Consider the following 24,278-nt stretch of genomic DNA (forward strand, 5'->3'; position numbering starts at 1 on the left):
GAGAGTGAAATATATTTCACCGTGAAGTGACTCCCGTAATAAGCACCATTATAAAACGAAATCCAAGATCACTTCGTTGTAAATTTTGTAGAGACCGACACGAGTTTTCAAAAGGGTTGTGTCCTGCGCTAGGAAAACGATGTCATAAGTGTAAGGGAAAAAACCACTTCTAGAAGGTGAGCAAAGTAAACCGCAATCAGAATACAAAAAACAGGAAGAGAGTGAAAGAAATAAACGGCGAGTCGAGTGAGTCTGATGAAGAGTTGTCCCAAAATAATTCATCTTCCGAAGAAAGCGAAGAAATAGAAATCGGAAAAATTGTTGACAATACAGAAAAAGGTGGAAGTGTACTAGCAGAACTAGATATGAAGTTCGGTGATACATGGAAATCAATAAAGTGTGAGTTAGATACAGCTGCCAACACTAGCCTAATTGGTCGTGAGTGTCTTACTAAACTCAGCGGAGAAGTAAAAAATCAAAAATCTCTAAGTCCCAGAAAGTGTTTTTTTGTTTTTTTTTTAGATAACACCAGATCTTGACGTGTTTTGCATTTCTAAGACATTCTGCATAAAAAAAAAATGTTTTTTTCGGTATCGAAAATTTCCTGAACTAGTTTGCATTTTTTTAATCGGGCAAAAAACTGAAAATGTTACCGCTTTAAGGCACGGATCAAATTCTGATTCGTTTCGTTACTGAAGAATAAATCCAATATTTACCATTAGATCACAAATCAATCAACTTTAAGACTTATGGCATCTACGTGGAATCATTTCACCGTTCAAAATGGTCGTGAAATAATTCCACGCGAAACGTCGCTTTTTCCGTTCTCACTTCACTGATATGACACCCATAATAACCCAGATTCCGCGGCAGATGTCACTTTGCGACGTTTTTCTCACTAACGTGAGTCCCGTAATAGGATTTTGTTCACTTCACTCTGATTTCACCGTGAAGTGACTCCCGTAATAAGCACCTTAGGTGCTTATTACGGGAGTCACTTCACGGTGAAATATATTTCACTCTCACACTCACTTTATTTTTTTAAGACCTATTCCCGATTCCACCTCAAGTGAGGTGACAAAAATCACCTCCGTGGAGTGAGATTGACAGTGAAGTGAAATTGAGAATAGGACTAGTGAAATGAGATTGTTTCCCAGCTCAAAAATCTCTAAGTCCCAGAAAGTCGTTTTTTCCGTTTTTTAGATAAAACCAGATCTTGACGTGTTCTGCATTTCTAAGACATTCGGCATCACAAAAAATGTTTTTCTCGGTATCGAAAATTTCCTGAACTAGTTTGCATTTTTTTCATCAGGCAGAAAAATGAAAATTTGACCGCTTTCAGGCACGGATCAAATTCTGATTCGTTTCGTTACTAAAGGATAAATCCAATATTTACCATTAGATCACAAATCAATCAACTTTAAGACTTATGGCATCTTCGTGGAATCATTTCACCGTTCAAAATGGCCGTGAAATAATTCCACGCGAAACGTCACTTTTTCCGTTCTCACTTCACTGATATGACACTCATAATAACCCAGATTCCCAGCAGATGTCACTTTGCGACGTTTTTCTCACTTACGTGAGTCCCGTAATAGGATTTTGTTCACTTCACTCTAATTTCACCGTGAAGTGACTCCCGTAATAAGCACCTTAGACATTTTTGAGCTGAGAAACAATCTCATTTCACTTGTCCTATTCTCAATTTCACTTCACTGTCAATCTCACTCCACGGAGGTGATTTTTGTCACCTCACTTGAGGTGAAATCGGGAATAGATCTAAAAAAGTGAAATGAGCGTGAGAGTGAAATATATTTCACCGTGAAGTGACTCCCGTAATAAGCACCATTATAAACCGAAATCCAAGATCACTTCGTTGTAAATTTTGTGGAGACCGACACGAGTTTTTAAAAGGGGGTTGTGTCCTGCGCTAGGAAAACGATGTCATAAGTGTAAGGGAAAAAACCACTTCGAGAAGGTGTGCAAAGTAAAACCGCAATCAGAATACAAAAAACAGGAAGAGAGTGAAAGAAATAAACGGCGAGTCGAGTGAGTCAGATGAAGAGTTGTCCCAAAATAATTCATCTTCCGAAGAAAGCGAAAAAATAGAAATCGAAAAAATTGTTGACAATACAGAAAAAGGTGGAAGTGTACTAGCAGAACTAGATATGAAGTTCGGTGATACATGGAAATAAATAAAGTGTGAGTTAGATACAGCTGCCTACACTAGCCTAATTGGTCGTGAGTGTCTTACTAAACTCAGCGGAGAAGTACCACCGCAGATGCTTCCGACGAAACTCCGCCTTCAAAGTTTCGGTGGCAATAACATCAACGTTCTTGGGCAGATAACAATTCCATGTCGCCGCAAAGGCAAAAGATACTCGCTAGTTCTCCAAATAGTAGAAGGTGAACATCGCCCTTCACTGTCAGCTAAGGCATCTCGAATCCTCGGTTTCGTAAAATTTTGTAAAACTGTATCGTTCGGCGGGAACAAGCCAACGGACTCAACTGAAAATCTTCTCAATGTGTACCGTGTTCAAACTCAGAAGATAGTCGAAGCCCATGCAGACATATTTAACGGCTATGGAAAAATGTCTGGAGAAGTTTCTCTTGAAGTAGACTGTAACGTTCGTGCGACAATACAACCACCACGTCGCGTACCGATCGCTATGAGAGATAAGCTCAGGGCTGAACTCGCTTCTTTGGAAAAAGATGGTGTAGTTGTTAAGGAAACCGCTTATACTGATTGGGTGAGTAACATAGTACTTGTGCAACGCGACCCAAACTCATCCAACATCAGAATTTGTTTAGACCCAATCCCCCTAAACAAGGCGTTAAAAAGACCGAGTTTACAATTCGTCACTTTGGATGAAATACTCCCCGAACTAGGCAAGGCAAAGGTTTTTTCAACAGTCGACGCTAAAAAAGGATTTTGGCACGTAGTACTCGACGAAGCAAGTATTAAGCTCACAACCTTTTGGACCCCGTTTGGTCGTTATCGATGGACTCGACTACCATTCGGAATCGCTCCTGCCCCAGAAATATTTCAAATGAAATTACAGGAAGCAATTGAGGGCCTAAAAGGCGTAGAATGCATAGCAGACGACTTGTTAGTTTATGATGTTGGGGACAATTTAAAAGAAGCGTTAGCCAATCATAACCGCTGCTTGGAAAATCTTCTGATACGATTAAAGAAGCATAATATTAAACTAAACCGATCAAAGCTTCGATTATGCAGAACTTCCGTAGAATTTTATGGACACGTTCTGACTGAAATGAAATTACAGGAAGCAATCGAGGGCCTAAAAGGCGTAGAATGCATAGCAGACGACTTGTTAGTTTATGGTGTTGGGGACAATTTAAAAGAAGCGTTAGCCAATCATAACCGCTGCTTGGGAAATCTTCTGATACGATTAAAGAAGCATAATATTAAACTAAACCGATCAAAGCTTCGATTATGCAGAACTTCCGTAGAATTTTATGGACACGTTCTGACTGATGAAGGAATAAGAGCCGATAAGAACAAAATTTCAACAATTCGTGAGTACCCTACTCCTACTAATCGAAAAGAAGTGCATCGTTTTGTTGGCATGGTCAACTAGTTGAGTCGCTTCATTCGAAATCTAAGTGCCAACCTCACACATCTTCGCAAACTAATCTCTGAGACAGTACCATGGTAATGGACTTCAGTGAAGGAGGAGAGTTCAATACAGTAAAGTCACTGGTAGCAGACATACGATCCTTACGGTATTACAACGTCCATGAGCCATTAATCATCGAGTGCGATGCCAGCTGTTTCGGTCTTGGTGTTGCTGTCTACCAATCAGACGGAATCATCGGTTACGCATCACGCAGCTCTTTAACATTTTAGAAGTAAAAAAAGGTACACTCAGGTCGCTTTTATGCGGTTATTTTTACGCGGCTTTTTTTTACGTGGATTCCAGTTTTTACGCGGATTTAGAAATTGACGCGTTTTTTTTTTTTTACACGGATTCCGGAATTTACGAGTTTTTTTACGCGGCACGTATCCCCCGCGTAAAAAGCAACTTTAGTGTGTTTTGAAAAATACAAATAAATACTAGTCTTTACTAAAGACTAGTAACTAGGAAACGAAACGATTATGATACGATTGTCGTTTTATCCTAAACTGTACAGATTGCGATGTGTTCAAGTAATGAATAAACTTGAATCCCCTCAGTACGTAACAAAATGTTGATGCATTGCTCACTCGGAAATAATAAATACATAACTAGACTATATACAGCTCTTAGAAGAGAGTGATCCGCGCAACTCGTTGTGTTTTTTTCTCCGTACGTGGCTCGTCACACGAGGAAAAACGATAGCAAAAGAGAATAATAAACTTGACTTGTCCCCTTCGTATCACAGTGACGCAGTAGCAATGATGTGGTGCGGTTACGGCGGGAGGGAGAGTTATTTTAGGCCACCGGACAACTTGGGCAACGATTGTTTCCGGCAGGTTTGCTACACAAATTAATGAAAAACTACTGGAGTAGTCTGAAATATGATATATAATATTTTTTTGTTTTATTCATTAAAAAAAGGCTGCTTAAGCAGGTAACACAAAAATTAATAGGTATCAAACTTTGCTATTATTCAATTACGTTGGGCTTGCGGTTATGTCGAACATTTTCCTCATATTAATTTGAGACGTAGTGCTAAGAGGGGAGAGAGAGGAGGTGGCTAACTGGTATAAATAAATTAAAAAAACGCAAGGTTGGCACAATTTGCGTGATTGATCGTGGGTCGTAGACGCGAAATAAACGCAATAGTCATCTTCGCGTGCTAATTAGTAGACATTCAAATGCTTGATCCTATCTCCTAAAACTAATTTCTTTTTAGTCGTATTGAACTAAGATTTTTAGTAAACATAACAATAATTCTTTTCTAGCAACAATAAGTTTCAGGGTACGTTTCGTTCGTTTCCTTTCGGATTTACTCTTTTTCACAAAGAATCACTGTGTTACTTAAGCCTGTATTACACTCTTTGACCAAGCGTCAAATATTTGGCACTTTTTGACAGATAAAAATTTGGTCAAAGATAATTATTTGTCACTCTCCAATTTTAACATGGGGCAAACACGGGCAAACAACAACCATGATGTCAAATAAATTTGACCATTATGTCAGAAGGTCAAATATTTGACCATTAGACAAAGAGTGTACTACAGGCTTTATTGTTACGCAGAAGGGGGGGGGGGGGTATTACAGACAGTTACGTAACTATCATGTTTGCTCGAAATTGAAAATTTCGGAGGCGGGTCAGACTGATTAGTGTTACGTAATTTTAGGGGGGGGGGGATCATGTCGAACGCTACCTATCGTTACATAGGAGGAGGAGGAGGGGGTCTGAAATCTAGATTTTTAACGTTACGTAATTTGTAATATAACACGTCGATGTTGTACCATCATGTTACATATCAGAGCAATTCCATCACAAAAACGGGCAATCAATTGAGTCGACCATTGCAAATATTTTTATAGTCGAACCGGTTCGTTTGATCGGTGTGAGGTCTTCGGCAATGACGTAGATAATAATTTCAGCTTTAAAAAAAAATACACTCTAAAACAATTTTTTTAAGAGATTCAAAAGTGAAATTAAAAATTAATTATCTAAACAAGCTATTTTTTTTTAAATCCATATTATTTTATAAAAACAACGAAAGATTACCTAAACATTGAGAACTGTCCGATCATGGAGATATCGATTATAATAGGGTGCCAGCCAATATGGTCATTTCGGGTTTAAAAAAAAATCTATGCAAAATGTTCATCTGCTCAAAAAAACACTCTGTGCAAAATTTCAGTTCAATCAGACTTAAAATGGGGTGGCGCAAAGCGATTGAAGTTTGGCCTTTTTGAAAACCGAAAAATCACCAAAGGAGGGGGTACGTGAAATTTCGGTTTTTGAAAAAAAAAATTTTCGATGCCAAATGACTTAAAAACGCATGAAACGTCGAGAATTGGTGTCATCTGAAAAAAAAATTCTTTTTCGACTCTGGGACTCAGGGAGTCGTTTTATCAGTGTGGAAGGCGGAGTTTAAAATATTTAGAATTTATTCAATGAAATTGATCGCTAGTCTCTCGTAATAGCCTGTATAATGATATACACTATAACTAGCATCGAATACATTATGTTTCATTAGGGTGGATCATAATATTGTGAAAAATGAGTATAAAATTGAAAAAGCACTTCGATTCGTTTGATTGGTGTGACGTTTTCGACAAAATTGTAGATAATACTTCTGTCTTTCCAAAAAAATTACGATTAAAAAAATTATTTATTGAAAAAAAAGTTAGAAGAAAAATTAAAAATTGATTATTCAAATGAGCTCATTTCTTTTTAAATTTGTTTTTTTTTCTTTTTTAATAAAACCTACAAAAGATTACCAAAACAATAAAAACAATTCGATCTTTTAGAAATTGAAAAAAAAAAATCCTTTCAATTATTTTTTTTAAAGGATTTTTTTTCTTTTGGAAGGACAAAATATTATCTACAACTTTGCCGAAGACACTATGTCAATCAAACAAACCGTTTCGACTGTAGACATATTTTTAATTTCCAATAGAGCACTGTATGAGGAATTAAGAATATGTGTACAGTCAAAAAGGTTTATTTGATTGTCATAGTGTATCTGACTGAGTTATAAATAGTAACTTTGTTCTTCCAAAAAAGATGTACCCTTGTGAAAAAAAACTAAATTAAAAAAATAACATTTTTTTCTGATTCCTCCATGACCGGTTTCGTTGCTCAGGTAATCTTTCGTAGTTTTTATAAAAAAAATCGTTTTGTTAAAGTGTGCTGTTTTGTATAATTAATTTTTAACTTTCTTTCAATTTTTTTTTTAAATCAATAATATGTTTTTAGAGTGTATATTTTTTTTTTTTTTGGAAGACAAAACAACTTTGCCGAAGACGTCACACCGCTCAAACGAACCGTGTTGGCTCTAAAAATATTTGTAATCATCAATACCTATCCGAAATAGCATTTTTCAATAGCTTTTCAAAGATGAGTTGTGTTTCAATAAATTAAACCAATAGCACAAAATGGCATCTTTTGCCTATAAAAACGTCTATGTAAAGTTTCAGCCAATGGGCACGTTCACGTTCTGATGATGTAAACTTGACAGAAAATGTATGGTCGAACTGTCAAGACGACGCAAACCCAGAAACAACGAGTCAATTGTGTTCTGTATCTGATTGAGATCCCTACACTCTCATTATCACTGAATAACATCAATACAGTCTATTGTCCGAGAATATAAGCCAGAGCACTGTGTGTTCGATCAAGTGTTGGCAAAAGAAATTATTGTGGTAAATAAAACGAATAAATTGTCTGGTACAACATTCGTAAAAACAAGTACAAGTGTAGATTTTTCAAACAAAATAAAAATAAACATTTCATCAGTTTCCACCGTTTCATGTACTTTTAAGACATTTGGAATCGAAAACATTTTTTAAATATTCAAAGTGTGTGATTTTGCAAATGACATGAAAGCATTCAACATTTTTCGCGAGACACAATCTTAATTTTGGATTGAGATAGTTTTTTTTTGCACAGACTGGTTTTTCGAAACATTTTGTAAATTTGTTTCGTAATATCTTGCCATTTTACATGTTTTTTTTTTCCAATTCAACATTGCCACCCTTGTAACTGGTCGGCCGAATCGCTCCCCGATGATAAGCGGGTGGCTTAAATGCGCCACTCTCCTAAGAGAGACCACCCGCCGAGATGTGATTGCCCAGCCTGAGACCTTCCAAGGGGAGGTTCTTTTTATCCCGTTTCGGGAAGGGAAGCTGTCCGCTGACCTTACAATGACTCGCTATACTCCGCAACAGAAGCGCGTCAGATGACTTGCCTACGCTGCAAATCTAGTGCCCTTAAACGCGGTACTTGATATCGCAGAAACAAACCAGTAGAGGGTTAATTCTCATCACTGGCCCAATCCAGTCTCGCAGACTCCGTCTGATCCGTGCTGATTCGAGAACTATCCTGGACTGATTTCGGAGTCAGCCACCCTAGCAAAAGAACAAAAAAAGAAGAACGGAAAACTAATCGTACTCCTGAACCAGCGGAAACCCCTAACTCATGACGTAATCTTAGACTCCAAACTCACATTCATAGAACATTATAATACAATTATCAACAAAGCAAATAGTATGCTGGGCTTTATAAAACGCTTCGGCCACAATTTTCAAGACCCATATACAATCAAACTATTATATATTACATACGTCCGACCAATTCTGGAATATTGTAGCATTGTATGGAATCCCTATATTGCCACACATGAAGAACGCATTGAATCTGTCCAAAAACAATTTCTTTTGTACGCGCTTCGTAAGCTAAATTGGACATCATTTCCCTTGCCATCATATGAAGCACGCTGCATGCTCATAGACATACAAGCACTTAAAGAACGCCGCGATCTTTCAATGCTTTATTTTATCAATGACATTATTTCTCAACGCGTGCAATCTACTCAATTATTATCACAACTAAATTTTTATGCACCCAGTCGTCAATTAAGAAATCGTAAAATATTTTCGGAAAATTCTCACAGAACAAACTACTCAAAAAATGGCCCAATAAATCGCATGATGCGTCACTATAACCAGCACTGCGAAAATATCGACATCACCATGGGCAGAAATCAAATAAAAAAACGACTAACTACTGGAAATAATGTATAGAATATAAGAAAGCATTGTATTATTATAACTGTAGTCTACATTTGCTTGACGAAATAAATTAATAAATAAATTCATGTACCAGGACAGTGTATTTCCTCTACATAGAAACAGCCGATTTCTGCTGTCCAACTACATGTAGTTTATTTCAAACTGCGAGGTTGATATTTTTCATTACACTAAAGTCTTGGCATTTATTGTGTAATGGTTTTACAATTAGTTTGGTACTATTCTCACTAGGCCTAGTTTTATCTAAATCATCTTTCTCCTATCCTTTTCCCATTCAAATTCTAACTCTTTTAAGTGTGCTATTAAAGGGGTACGGGTGCGGTGGCAGTAATATTCACCGGCGGTTGCGTAGGGTCGCGGCCGTAGCTTAGTCGCATGCGCATGGACAATATATATATATAAATATATATATATATATATATATATATATATATATATATATATATATATATATATATATATATATATATATATATATATATATATATATATATATATATATATATATATATATATATATATAAATTTGCGTACTCACTCATAGCCGGTCTTACATGAGGTTTTACCATGGCGTAGCCGCCATGCCTGCTTACTGCTGCTCTGCGGCTTCACTTGTTGCTCCGCGCCACGCGGGTGCTCCTTTACCGAATTCCTTTCGGTACGCTACCAGCGCCACGCTGGGTCAAAAACGGGGGTTGTCACTCTGTCGTCTCGCCTATTGTCTCCTCGGTTGTCTGCTCTGCTGTCTGGCAGCGCACAGCGTGCGCTTCGATCACTAGACGGGTGAGATCATCAAGGGTAGTGGTGCCGATTATTGGTCCTTTGGCCTGTTCCGTACAGGCATAAACGTTTGACGATGCTCGTGTTGCATAGGAATGCTGCTGGGGCTGACGGAAGTGTAGTGGATGATTACTAGCAGCGATCCTGTTGGGGGAAAAAACGTGGCCCGCACGTGCCGTTTTATAATCTACCACCATCGGCAAGAATCTGGCTCTTACCTCCTTGCTCACTTTGCACACTTTCTCCTATTTCGCACATGCACTGATTTGCCTAGCTATTTACCGGGAAAAGGCTATCTAAGGAAAAAACACTGTCTTTAATACACTAATTAGGGGATACCACTGGTTTAAAAACCACCTGTCTTAGTACACGCGCGGAACTCTAAAATGCAGGTTGATCCTGCCTCATGCACTTGTCAGCTAAGAATGAAAGATCAGGCATTGGGGTCCCTCAGATCAACCGTCCACGGTAACTTCGTTACCGGAACCTGTCTCGCGAGGATCATTGCCCACGCTAAAACCCGAAGGTTGCAGTTTCGGCAAAGTCATCTTCTTCTAGCGTGCATCTTCCACCCAGCATCCAGTATCCCATCCCCGAGGATAGAGAGAAAAAGGAAACTCTCGTAGTGACGCAATAGGTCAATAGACTTATTCGGCTGGGTCAATCTACTCTTCGACCGCCAGCGATGCATGCAAAGCAACGTAAGCGAACGTAAGGGAACTCATTGCTCTGGTCAAATGTTATGCCAATTACTACTTTTTGAGCCTGTTGCGGTAATCTCAACAGCAGATTATTTTTAAAAAAATATTGAAGCGTATAAATTATAAAATTAACACTAGCATGCATTTTGAGTAATGCAAACTAAATTAACTAAGAAAACATATGTGATCAACTTTACCATTAGTAAGATTCACATTTGAAAATAAATAGTTCCAAGGTGCTCGTTACACCCTAAGGACAATGATGTAACAAATATTATATTTTCAGGAATTTTTCTCTTGGTATTGAGTGAAAAGTGATTTTTTTCATTTCATACTCATTTTTACACAATATTATGAACCACCCTATGCCGAATAAATGAGCCACCCTAATGAAACATAATGTATTCGATGCTAGTTATAGTGTATATCATTATACAGGCTATTACGAGAGACTAGCGATCAATTTCATTGAATAAATTCTAAATGTTTTAAGAGTCGATTTTTGCAAAAAAAAAAATTTTTTTTTAGATGACACCAGTTCTCGACGTTGCATGCGTTTTTAGGTCATTTGGCATAAAAAAAAATCTAAAACCGAAATTTCACGTACCCCCTCCTTGCGTGATAGTTCGGTTTCCATACGATGATTGGCACCCTAGTGTACATAGTTTAATCAGCCCACCAATAATTTTCCGCCGGTGCACTCTCACTATCGTGGACTCATCCGGTTGCCCAGCGTGTTTAATTCTTTTGCGGCGCAAAAGGTTTTTTACTTCGTCATCTTCATCAGCCGTTTTCCGAAATTTAAAATATTAAATTCAATGGGGTGCTGCTCCCGGAGATGCCGATGGCAGTTTGAAATGATTATAGTTTGTGGCCGGTAAGTGCATCTCTCCGCCGCGATGCATCTGAAACCGCCATTCTCTACTGCGAAAACTTGCCGAACTTTTTGCGGATATATTAACCTTTTTTTGACAAAAATCACAATCATTGGCAGAATGATCATGAATGATCTTTGTTCATCATATGTACATATTGCGACTAACTCCATATACTCAGCTGTGCACATTTAGATACAGATGTTGTTGTTAGCACGAACGAGAAGAGGTTAATAGTGCGAAGGAAGCGAAAGAGAGGACGCCAGCAGGGATACTATATACATGGTGCTCCTTTGCAATCCTCGTAACTCGTCTTACACATAGATCTGCTTGCAAATGTGAGAAGAATAAATGTATATCGCACACTGACAGCGATGTTAATGCATCACAAAGGAGATATATATGTATTCAAAAATCGCTAGAAACGATTTTCTTCCATCGCTGGTCTTTAGTGATTGTAACGGCAAGGCAACCAGTGAAAAGTTGTCCTTGACACCAGAGTGGAAAATTTGATTATTCTTTGTCCAACCTCGAATATAAATAGATATTCTCTACTACTTCTTTATTTTGGCGACGAGGATCTCAAGAATCCACGAACATGGCAGAAGATAGAGTTGATCAGCAGCTGCAACCGGGAATTCAAGAGATGATTCACAAGATGGCCCAAATTTTACAGCGGATAGCGGTTCAGCAGCAGCAGCGTCAGTATCAAACCCCGGAGCAGATTTTGGAGTCCCTCGCTTCGAATATCATCGAGTTTGTCTTCGACGAAGAAAACGGAGTTACGTTCGGACGTTGTTGTTTAACCGCTGCCAGCACCTCTTCGAGAACGATGCAGGCCAGCTGAATAATGCGGCGAAGGAACGTTTACTTCTCTGGAAGCTGGACTCCCATTCGCACAGCTGCTATCTCAGCTACATCCTGTCAAATCTTCTCAAGCTCGTGAAGATTGAAGGCACAGTCAAGATTCTCAATAAAATCTTCGGGCATCAAACGTCCCGGAAGCGGTTCATGTGTCTTTTCACGATTGTTGTTGGCCATCTGCCGAAGAACACTCAGCAAGCAGAAAGCACTCAACCACTGTTCAAATATTGTTGACCTCAGCCAGGTTTTCACCCGACGTAATGTGTTGAACGAGCGTTCAATCGTGCATGTTTCCATGGTAGACCAAGTGCAATTTCAACTGCTTTCTAAGTCGCAGGGAAGAAAGAACGGGCTTTAGCTAGCAGGTCTATAAGATCCAACTCTTCCAAGTTCTTACGGTCTGCTCTCATACTGCTGCAATGTTAATACAAAACTTCCACCTCTCCAACAGAATTGTCAACTTCATAGAAAATTACGAAATTTTCGGTTTTGTGCTTGATCTTTTCCAACAACATGCGTATTACGTTAGCGGGATGCAGCAAGGACAACGCATAGGCAGGTGCACTATCTTCATCGAACCGTGTTTCCAATGAGGTTACAAGAGAATCAAGGTAAGGAATTGTCACAGGTCGGTTCCAATACTCCAAGCTAGTTGATGCAGGCAGATTTGCCAGGTACTTTTGCCGCTGCAATATCCTTGGTGGATCAACTGAAAAACCTGTGCAATTACACGCAACATAGGGCAAGCATTTCAATCAATTGTTTTTGATCTGGCTGATACTTTACACAGATGTTTCTATGGGCTAAAGATGTCGTTTTGTGCTATTAGAGTTATTGAAAACATAATTCTGCACCAATGTCAACATTTAGGGGGGGGGGACGCCCCCCCCCCCTGCCCCCCTCTGGCTACGCCTATGTGAGCTGGTAACTTCATCAACAAGCCAACGGTAAATCGGAGGCTGCCGTGAAAATTGCAAAGCAGTTGCTTAAAAAGGCAAACGAATCAGTTGACTTTTGTTACGCACTCCTGCATTGGAGGAATATTCCAAATAAGATTGGATCAAGTGCAGCAGCTCGTTTATTTTCGCGCTCTACGCGTTGTGGAGTACCGTCGTCGGCAATGCGCCTATTTCCAAACGTTATCAGAGATGTTCCTGCGGCAATAGAACTGAACCGAAAGTCCTACAAATATCACTATGATAAAAGGACTCGTGTATTACCAGATTTGCAGATCGGCTCACCTGTGTATGTCCAATTACATCCGGAAAAATCCAAACAGCGGACTCCTGGAAAAGTTTCAAACCGCTTTAACGACCGATCCTATCAAGTAAATGTGGAAGGTGTAGACTATCGACGAAGCTTGGTGCATTTGAAGCCGCGTAAAGAATTCAACAGTACGCTCGACCAAATTCCGCCGTCAGGAACTCCTTCACTTGAAGCTGTGACACAGAGATCCGAATGTGAGAGAACTCCCGTCAACAGTGAGAACAATAATGACAGTCAATCGGAAAATTTTCACCGCAGCCTACTGTGATTGCATCGCCATCCATACCGTCGAGTTCGTTCACAGAGTTGTCATCATGTGTTACCACATCACCTTTTATTGAAGCAGGTGCACGTGTTTCACAAAAGTCTGACAAGATATCTAATACAAAACCTAAAAGAGAAATTCGTGTTCCAGCTAGATATAAAGACTATTGTTTGGAATAGCTTTTGTTGTTTTAGTAGGGAGGATGTTTCGGTATTCAATAACCCCTCGTCTATGTAAGAGATAAAACGCTACCTGTTTGGCTGGCATCAATTCTGTACGACCCATTCATTCTCTCATTAGCAGTTCAAAGAGTAACATCGAATAAATCCAAATCTTTTAAAAGACATTCTGTAGTTTGAATATATGAGAATAAAACACGTCCGAAAACAATTCAACTCAAACCGACAAAATCGCGTTATAAGAGAGCAGTAGTACTGTTTCATCTTATTGGTTGCGTAGGAAAAAACCTCTCGTTGCCATCGAAGTTCCCGTGTTAATTGTTTTCATGAATTTCACAGTTTTTAAATCGAAATGTTTTATGATTGACATACAATGTTGCTGTTTTTCATTACTTTCGCCGCATTTCGCGGGTTTTTGTGGATTTCGAGGCTTCCGATATAAAAAGCTATATAAAAACTTTTTCGCCACCCTGGTAATGTTTCATATCAACAATACGGTCAAATGGATTCGGGCGAAAATGAGAAACGTATACCCGATACTCCGATTCGAATGAAGTTTATTTTCTTAATTCAGTACAAACAAGCAACGTGGATGAGCGCAACTCTGGAATCCCAGTGAAAAATATTCGATCAGATGTAGGCTGACCAGATTTTCTCTGGATCAAAACGGAACAAATGGGTTCAAAAAAGGGACATGATAAGATTGTTTTTTGGAAACTTTCACTAACAAAAGCATGCAAACAATTATTCGTTGCTCTGATGAACCCTTTTTTTATGCCTGAAGGGCATTGGGACTAAAAGAGCCACTGCGACCATTATATTAATAATCTTTTGTGGCAGACCCTGATAAACCTACCGTTTGATGAATTTTGCGTAGAAGAGTCCGAGTTTTTGCAATAGGTCCCTAAAATTTGTCACTTGCATGATCGAGATTTTGACTAATAATTATCATGGTCTCATCTTCAATCGCGACTTTTTCGTTAGTTCACGATAGGGGATGTCCTTTCCAGTGGTGCGGTTCTGTCAGGAAGGCACGAATTGTACTCAGTAATATTTAAAAAAAAACCTGGGGTGGCATTGTGCAGCTCGATTCGAGCGATTTTCGCTATTTTCGAGTACGTCACATACTGCCAGTTTTGCTATAAGCTCAAAAGGAGCTGTCATTGTCATTTGAGCCGTTGCGGAACAGAGTGGTCTAAAGACCATTTTTTTCGAAAATGAGCTTTTTGTATAAACCGCATCTACTCAAGAAGCTGAAGTTGGGAGATTAAGAAAATATCGGAAAATCGAATTTTAAAGCTGATTTATTCCGTGTTGAAAATTCGTCCGAAACAGAATGGCCGTTTTGTTTCGGAACAGAGTGGTCTATGTACATAAATCGATGTAATACTATCATGTAACACGTAACATGTAGCATATAACATGTGATAAGGAACATGCCACTTGTTTTGTACATGGCACACGTAATTTGTAACATGTTACACTTAATGTAACACGAATAATGTAACATGTAAAATATTATGTAATATGTAATATCTTGTGTTACATGTAATGTTAAACGTGACATCTCACATGTGACATGCTATATGTATCATATAACATGTGACACTAGCCATTTTATACGATTAACCGTCATTTTCTTTGTCATTCCAGTCATTCCAGGATTCCAGGATATATATATATATATATATATATATATATATATATATATATATATATATATATATATATATATATATATATATAGAGTGGTCTATGTACATTGGTCCATCCCAATGTTAAACCACTTCGCCTCGCATTACCCTTTGATGCTGAAAAAAGAGCCATTTGAGAAAGAATCGCGTCTAAACTTTTCTACCTGATTGTTTTTTAGTTTTTCTTGATATTCCCTGATCGAAAAATGAGTTCCCAAAAATTCCCTGGATCTCACCATTCCGCATACAATAACAATAACTGATAAATTTTATTTGAATGAACTAAAGGCTTCCTTTAGAGGGACATTTAGGGCTAGGCTCTACGATCCTACTGACACCAACAATCACTCCTGAGCCGAGATTCGAACATACGACAACTGGCTTGTAAGTTCAGCATCGTATTTCTAGACCAGTTGAATGGTTAACCCTTCAACGGGCCGAGCCTAAAAAAATGCCATTAAATTTTATTGTTTATTTCTGATCACTGATCATAGTTCGTAATTATTAAGCAGAAAACAACGAAAGTTGTTGGTGGCAATATAGTTGCCACTGCCTTATAAATGGTCAAAAAACTCTCAACCAAGAAGGCGTAAAACTCGTTCAGAATTATGTGCTTAAGAACACTGAATTAGTCCGAACGACTTAATAATTTAAACAAACATCAAAGAGTCACGTTAAAGAAATTCAATCAAAGAGTTACATCGACCTTATAACCGACTCCGACGATTACATAAATAATGCGGTTTCGGATTAATAATCATGTTACATGTTTTACGTAAAAGCCTATGTGAAGATACAAATACTCTAAGTTAATGAAACTAACCAGTGTCTAAAAAAACTTTTATTTGACTTTCCAGTATTCCCAAATGATTCGATGCTCCAATAAAAAAAGCTTCGCTATGCAACACCATCGATTCCTTACACAGATGGCCGATGCTTCGTTCTAATAATACCTACCATCATATATCTACATAACTATAGACGATGCAATAGTTTTACTCCTCAAGTAATATTTTTAATAATTAATTTGCGACATGTTTTATAAGCTACAAGATACATAGTAGGCTATAAATTCGGACTAACTGATTATGCAGACTGTTTCTTGCAACTATTATTTTTCGTTTTTCGTCATATATGCATAAAAATCCATTCGATTTCTGCTACAATGTGCCATTCGTGCTGGCTCCATATTCCAGGCAATAGTTTACGAAAAAAACTTTCTTTGGCTCTTATTTACACGATGAGTGGGCAGATTTGTTCTGGCGAATAAAAGCACTATAAAAAAGCGATCGAAATAGGAAGATCAACGGCTTGCAAAAATCTAACGTGACTTCAAATCCCAACTTCAAACTTCAACGTAGGTATTATCAATTTCGGTTTCGGTTCGAATTACTGTTTTGATTGGTTTTGTTAAGTTTAACGCGTAACGGAAAGCTGATTTCTAAAATTGAATTCTAACAATTATCCGGAGTGTTTACAATAGAGCATAAACAGTTGCTTCAATTGTCATATTAACATAATATGAACAATCAACGGAGTAGTACGGAATTTAACCCTGTTAGTGGAGCAGTACTTTTTTACTTTTTTGCTTCGAATTTCTGTTGCAGTGAAGCCACATTGGACACTTTGCCAGGAGCTGATCGAGCGACTGCCGTTAAAATCTTGCTATTTGCGTTTTTCGGTTTGACTACACTTTCTGGCTTTGCCAGAGTTTTAGGTTTCTGCGGCGTTGCAGTTTTAGCGGTACTGAGGCCGCCATTTTGAATGTGTCCTTTCGGTGATGGACTCCTCGTTCGGACGGTGTTGTTACTTAGAGGTTTTGTTGGTGTTGTCCCGCTTCCCGTGGTGTTGATGCTTACAGGCGTTGGATTCTGAACAGGCTTTGGCTTGGGATCTACACTGCCATTAGCTATTTTTTCCTGACTGATTTTTGATTTGGTGACGGCTACCACAGACCCTGGTCTTGTGTTGCCTAATGTACTGTGGTACGGTTTATACGGTATGGAAGCTGTTTTTTTCGGGATGGTTGCAGGCTTGTTGGACTCTATTGGTCCTTGGAATTGTAAGCTACTCAATACGTTGCCACTGTTCTTAAAACTACTTAAATTATTTGATACATTTTGCTTCGTTGGAGCAACACGCGCGATCGGAGCGTTGATTGCGGACGGCCTTAGATACCCACTAGAAGTAGTACTGGCGGTAGATTTTAGGTTTGAAGGGTATGGTTCCTCTGATTCCTCGTCTAAAGCTTCAACTGTCCGAGCTTCATCATCATCATCTTGAATCTCGGATGTATTAACGTAGGTTGGTTCATCATCATCCTCTTCCTCTTCAGCTCGTGGAGCTTGCCCTTTTCTTGTGCTGGCTCCTCGTTTCAGAGTTGAAGCTATATACACTGAATCGCTTCCACGGCTTTCAATTTCGTTCACAATTTCTCCTAAAAGTCCCATGCTTTCGGAACTACCAGAAGAAACCGTTGTTGGTGGCGATAATATACTTGGAGGCGAAGGAGACTCATCAATTACCGAATAAATGTTGTCGTGGCCATGAGGTCCTGATGACCTTGTAGCAACAGTATTTTCCAAATCTTCAACATCGTGGCAGTCATCATAATTGTTTCGAGATGTTACTATAGTGACAGTTTTCGGAGCTGGTGGATTTTGATAGCCAGGAACTCCCGAAATCTTCATACCGGTGATAGCTGGTGCTGGAGGAACGGGAGGCCGTGGGGGTGGCATGGAAGGCCTAGAGCCCACCATACTCTGCGGTCGCTTTAGGGTAGTGTGTTTCCGTGGAGATTCTGAGGCAGCCTGGCCGTCTCCAGGTGAACGTTTGCCGGTCACTTCGGGTGTTCGCATACTTTTGGCCCGCTGAACAATGATTGCGGGGGCAAATCCTGTGGGTGGTTCTGTATCGTTTAGTTTCGGCATGCTTTTGGCCAAATCACCATCGATAGGTATAGGGGCGGAAATTTCCAGATTTTTCAGCTTCTCTTTATCGGCAATTTTTATGTTTTTCGGTTCAGGTTTCTGGGATTTTTCGTCTTTTTTCAAATAAGATGTAATTCTGTTTAGCTTGCCTTCTTTGGATTTTTTATCCTTGCTGGTAGGGTTAATTAAAATTTCAGGAGCTATGTTCTCTTGTGATCCAGATGGATTTGAGAGGACCTGTACAGGTGGTAGAACTGGGGCCGGACGAATTGGAAGTTTTGCTTTTCCTGAATTTTGTTGTTTCAGAGGTGACACCAGTTCTCTCGAGGTGCATGTGGAGGACTCCAAAATTGGGCTGGATATAATTGGCCTTGCCGTTGACCCGGGATTCAGCGGCGGCAGTGCAGGAGCATTCTCCAAATGATGTTCATGGTTGGCTAGTTTGAAGCCATTCATCTGATGAATACCTGCCGGTTTATTGTACGTACTGTTACCAATTTGAACTGACTGACTGGTGGTAGGCGCAGCAGGCTTAATTTTCGGTGCAGGGGGAGCTGGGCGACTAGGAACGGTACTACTGGGATCTTCAACATATTTGGGTACTGGGTGGACAAATGCTACATTGGGCGATTTGAGATTCGCTCCTGATTCAGACAAAGGTGTCAAGGTGAAGCCTTTGAATTTACCAAACATGTTGATATTAGTTATGAAATCTACATCATTTGAGGGTCGTAGTAGAGCAGAGTTCATATCATCCGGTGAGTTTGGCGAAGAGGGTACCATTGTGTGAGTCGAATTCGTGCTGCGAGATGAATCGGTTTTCATGTTGTTTGTTGATCTAAAAAATAAATAATTCGTCAGTTACGAGATTAGCCGATTACAGTAGCAAATAAAGATAAACCAGTAACACCTACCCATGCGACTAAAAACTACACACCATATAATTGATGATAAACGAAATGATAACTGTATGAGCCACGACAAAAGACACAGAAATAGTCGGATTAGTAAGCTAACAACTAGTTGTTTGTAATTTGATATGATACATAGTAGAATGCGAAGAGGTTAGAAACAACAAAACAACAACAAAAAGCCGCAGTTGACAGTTACAAATAAATTATTATTAGCAGAGACACAAACTAGCAATTAAAACATGCTGCTTACGGTACTAAAACTGACAAGAAGCATTGACTGGAAACCAAACATTAAACTTAATCGAATGTAATTAAATATGCAATTCGGTGCTAGTGTTTAGTAACTCAGGATTAGTACTAGAGACCAGCTGCATGCCACTGATCTGAACTTGCTTCTTAGCATGCACAGTCACTATAGCTGACGAGGACCCCCGACTCCGCCTAGCTGTAGATGAGCAAGCACCAGCAGTAGAGCGGAAACCGGGGGACCGTCGTCGTTTTTGGCCCCTGCTGAAAGCGTTACGAATAGAACGCGTAGTCCGCTGTACGTACACGCTCGCTGCTGGTTTTCGTTTTTTAAGGCTGTGGTCCTGTCGCAAGTAGTACAGCAGAAATGCGAAAATGGCGCATGTAGGAACAACTCCGAGGAAGAAGATGTACAGGAATCGGGTAAAACCGCTGCCAGCTGAAAAAAAAAGTTAAATAGCAACAATTAATTAGATTTTCATTCTATTTAACATCATATATCTTATATTGAGTGTAATAAGATATTATTATTCGATGGATTTTCTGCTAACTGATACTAACCATTAGGATCCGATGCCGGCCCGCTGTCTTCTGAACCTCCGTTCCCAGGACTGTTGCATAATGGAGGAGCAAAGCCTTTATTACAGTGACAATGTCCCTCACTGTTACATATTCCATTCCCGTTGCAGTTCTCTGCACACTCTACCCCACTTTCTTGCGCACGCAAGCTCTCAACAGGCATGCAAACTTGATTCAGACACATCTTTCCTTCCCCACATCGGGCGCCGTCCGGTGCCAATCCGGGATCAACCTTTTGCAAACCAAGATCTACAATGGCCGATCGACACGGTATGACACTGCCATTGTATGTCATAAAACTATGCGACAAAATTGCGACAGACTCCATTCCAAACTCTAAACGCTCATTAAGATGTCGGCAATGCAACATTCCACAGTACACATCTCCTTCATCGCACTTCACGTATTCGTTTTTTACCCGATTGTAGCCACAGTTTCCATGTCGAGTTCCTTCTTCATTTTTTTTATAGCATTGCTCAGAAGATTTTCCGGTAGGCCCCCACAACAAACGACACTGATCATTTTGTGACCTACACGAACCCTTATAGCAAAACGCTTTACCATCATCACAATTTTCCGTGTCTCGTTTGAACACATCAGTTGGGCAATACTCCGACTCTCCAGAACAATACTCTGGTAAATCACACTCTCCTTCCGCTTCTCGGCAAACCGTACCACCGATTTTTGGTTTGCAAGTCTTTAAATCGCAACACTCTCCTGTCGCACAAGATGCATTCGAATGTAACATACACGTTCGAGGATTACAACATGAATTGTCGCAGAAATCCGGCAATCCACAATCGCACTGCTCCCCTGGCTCAACGAATCCATTCCCGCAAACGGGCGAATCGAACAGCTGCGTAGGTTTGTTTTTCAAACAATAATTCATTCCGTGATGGAATGCCAAATTTAGCTGATCGATACTACAGCTGCTCCAGTGACGAGGCGCAAGAGATGAACTAGAGGCGGACATAATACACCGCTCTTCCGGGCATTTACAGTCCGGTGTGTCATGTTCCATGCCAAAATTGTGCCCCATCTCGTGCGCCACCGTTGTCGCTTGAACCCCAATAATCTCACTATGATACATCTCCACGCCACCACTGAACTCGTACGTACAGATTGGTCCCTTTAAAGCCTTCCCAACAACACCGCCCTCGAAGTGCTCCTTCGTGAAAAGTTGCGCGTTGTCGTTCGGATGATCCTTAATCAGTACCTTTTTACGGTAATGTAAAAAGTTTTTCAACGTTATCTCTCCATCACTAGAAAGCTCTATTTCGTTCATTTCGTTCCAAATTACCACACCCACAAGTCCGATAAAGATGTTTAACGGTTCATACAGGGCGTTGATGATGTTGGTGATGTCCTTGCAATACTGCTGCACAACCTTGAAGTTTTCCTTCATACTCTTGAACATTTTGTTATCGATAACGACTACCAGTTCCACATAGCTAGAATGCTTGTTCGCATTGTACGGGCCTCGAATCAGCGAAGATGGCTTGGAAGATGCGCGCTTACGCTACAAAGAAATCGATGGTGTGAGAAACGGAGATGTCGTGTGCATTCGAAACGATGTTTCTTAACAACTTACCCTAGATAATCGCTGGAACTCGGACTCATGATGTAGATCCGGGTCGTGCGTTGAATTTGAACCACCTTCGTAACCGCATTTCCCTGTTGTTAGCAAGTCGGAATGACTGAAACAGATGAAAAGATATTTAGGAATAATTGAATTTTGGGGTTAATGCAATTTTCGTAAATACTGTGCAAGCGAATTAACATACGTGCTAAAAATAAATAAGTGTATAACTTGTTTCATAGTATTTTTCCTTTCGAATCTCTATGATGTTGACCAACCTCAGAAATTCACAAGCCATAAGCACTTTTCTAATGCATTATCACAAAGCGACAAGCAAGATTCATTGCATTTCGCCTGCACGCAACTCACCGATAAAGGTAGTGGCTGGCACGAGTCAGATTGTCCAATCGATTTCCCCTGCTGACGTCGCTTTCTATGTAGTACGTCTCAATACCATCAAACACGACCCCGCGTATTCCACTGCATGTGGACAGAGCAACCCTAGACTCCGGCACGCCTCGAATTTTCCCCTAAAAATAAAGCAAAAGAAAATTAAAGCTGCTCTTGTCTTGTCACGAATAACACTGAAAGAGATAGTTACCCTGTAGTGGCAGAGTTCGACCGGATGATGGCCTTTATCGGCAAAGGTACCGTTGTACCGTTCGACCACCTTCCCCAGCCCGCTAGGTAGTTGATAAGAAAGAAAATGCCCCCGCGGGATGAGATGTTCATTCAGTTGTAAATCTAATATCACATCTTCTGCTTCATGGCTTAGTCTATAGTTTAGTGTTAGGTGCGACGCGTGAAGACCGTTCTGCAATATCAATAACAACAGATATTAATATAGTTTGTTAATTGAAATGATCGCTCAATTATCACGAATCCTCACATCTTCAAGAGTGCTTGTTAGAGAACGTTTATGGCGGCCATGCTGCAACCGCGGTCGGATTCTACTGTATCGGGAGAATTCTTTGGATGGATGAAGTCGATTGTCATCTAAAAAACAAGAGAAAAAATTGATAAATTGTCACTTTTAAAAAAAATTAACGAAGTCCATGTATTAATTAATTAATGTTCTCGTGAAATAACAAATCTGATAACAACTTCGAATCCCTCAATCGCTAGCGCAACCTTGTCAATCTAATAATACGGTTATCTCTTTGCGGAAGGACACAGATTTACAAGCATGCGAAATGAAACTAGATTGCTTCCCCTCTCGTGAATCGTTGTCGTCCGCACCGACAAATTGGCACTATTCTTGACGGTTTATTTGCTCCATTTTAAACGCGCTGTTTACACTCTTAACTTAACGATCACCGTGGCAGGCGGAGTGCATCGGTTTCTAGTGAAATGTAAACAAGGAAATGGTCTTATCTGTCTCGTTGCCACATTGGTGCGTCGGTTTTCCTGTAGTGTGTGAGTAACTCGTAATGGAACTGGTTGTTGCAGGCAAATATGCTCTATAATACCAATTCATGGCACACGAAGCGAGCAAGCACAGTATAGAACAGAATCCTAATTACATTTCTTCGACAAAGTCGGGCTGTAATAATTTCTATGTTCGCCGCCGCGGAGCAGCCGCTTACATTACGATTTTCGCGCGGAGACTAGAATAGTACACAGAAACAAAGTAGGTATTGAGAACCGTTAGATTCAGTTTGAAGGGAAACTAGTTTATTCGTTAAATGATTGAAAAATACGTTGTGGGTACGGAAGTGACGAATAATCCTACATTACGTTCTCGACAAGGAATTAAGGACCCTAGAGACGAGTCGATTCGACCCGACCATGTATTTCAAATGAGACGAGTTGCTTGTCGAAGCTTCTGTAATACGGCCCTAAGTCTTTTCTGGTAGTTGGTACTGAGTACTGTGTCGATTTTGGCTACACTCGGCCACATGCAACCAAATCCTGCCGAAATAATCAAATGAGCTTTGATTTCCACATTCATAGAAATTATTTCAAATACTTTTGAGATCTATTCCGAACCTTTTATTTCGGGAACATATCAGATTATTCAAACTTGAACTCGTTCGTTTAAAAAGCATGTTTCCTGAATTTTACAGGCATAGCAGCGTGCTTTCTCGCAAACACCCCCGTTGCTTCTTGTTTGGTTTACTAATAAAAGGGCTCTTTAATCCGCTTAAATTCATCCGACAACGGACAGTACGTCTTCTTACGCTCTTAAGCAAAGATTTAAGATGTATTGGGTTGTGTACTATCAAAACATAGATGTTTCTGTTGAAAAAGATATTATGATAACTATAGAATATCTACGAAATCAGAACAGTTCCAGGAGGACGCTAGCTCCTGGAGCAAACAAAAAACGATAAACGAAACAGGATGGAAATCATGCACCGACAGGCATGAGAGCAACCAAGGGAGTCGGTGGACCGGTGGGAACTTGGTCGTACGCTGAAAGGGAAGGGGAGCGATTCTCCTTGGAGAGCAGCTTGCCTGAGCGTCTGTTCCCCAGGTTAGGGGCGGCTCAAACAGCGGCTGATCTGGAGTGAAAGGCTGAACTATGAAATGCGGTGTCTCGCCAGCTACATCCAAGGTGGCAGCCCCGTCACGAGACTAGGCATCGCAGCCCTAGTAAGGCAGCATGCTGAAGAAAAAAAAAACATGTTACAAATTATCCAGAGAATGGTACGAATCGGAGCAATCGGTATAGACCTAGGCAAACGA

The 24,278-nt window shown here is 39.9% G+C and overlaps 1 protein-coding gene and 1 long non-coding RNA gene across 3 annotated transcripts in view; both read right to left on the minus strand.

The window, feature by feature from the left end:
- Nucleotides 1–9,251: 9,251 nt before the first annotated feature.
- On the minus strand, nucleotides 9,252–15,182 carry LOC129718345 (uncharacterized). Its single transcript, XR_008726877.1, has 3 exons — nucleotides 13,180–15,182; nucleotides 9,717–13,120; nucleotides 9,252–9,642 (listed from the first exon to the last, which is right to left on the minus strand). It is a non-coding gene; the product is annotated as an uncharacterized LOC129718345 (long non-coding RNA).
- A 986-nt stretch (nucleotides 15,183–16,168) lies between these two features.
- The window catches only part of LOC129723485 (uncharacterized), an 89,361-nt gene continuing 81,251 nt past the window's right edge, over nucleotides 16,169–24,278 (minus strand). The window contains exons 2-9 of one of the 2 annotated variants that reach the window (XM_055677738.1): nucleotides 22,480–22,586; nucleotides 22,192–22,404; nucleotides 21,960–22,120; nucleotides 21,603–21,708; nucleotides 19,994–21,530; nucleotides 19,739–19,871; nucleotides 18,959–19,110; nucleotides 16,169–18,739 (exon numbers count right to left, since the gene is read on the minus strand). In XM_055677738.1, coding sequence (XP_055533713.1) covers nucleotides 16,920–18,739; nucleotides 18,959–19,110; nucleotides 19,739–19,871; nucleotides 19,994–21,530; nucleotides 21,603–21,708; nucleotides 21,960–22,120; nucleotides 22,192–22,404; nucleotides 22,480–22,586 — 4,229 coding nt within the window. In that variant the 3' untranslated portion in view covers nucleotides 16,169–16,919. Of the gene's footprint in view, nucleotides 19,111–19,738; nucleotides 19,872–19,993; nucleotides 21,531–21,602; nucleotides 21,709–21,959; nucleotides 22,121–22,191; nucleotides 22,405–22,479; nucleotides 22,587–24,278 lie in introns of both variants that reach the window. The other variant, XM_055677728.1, reaches the window with a different exon arrangement.

This window comes from Wyeomyia smithii, chromosome 1 (genome assembly GCF_029784165.1).
Source record: "Wyeomyia smithii strain HCP4-BCI-WySm-NY-G18 chromosome 1, ASM2978416v1, whole genome shotgun sequence".
NCBI classification, from domain to species: domain Eukaryota; kingdom Metazoa; phylum Arthropoda; class Insecta; order Diptera; family Culicidae; genus Wyeomyia; species Wyeomyia smithii.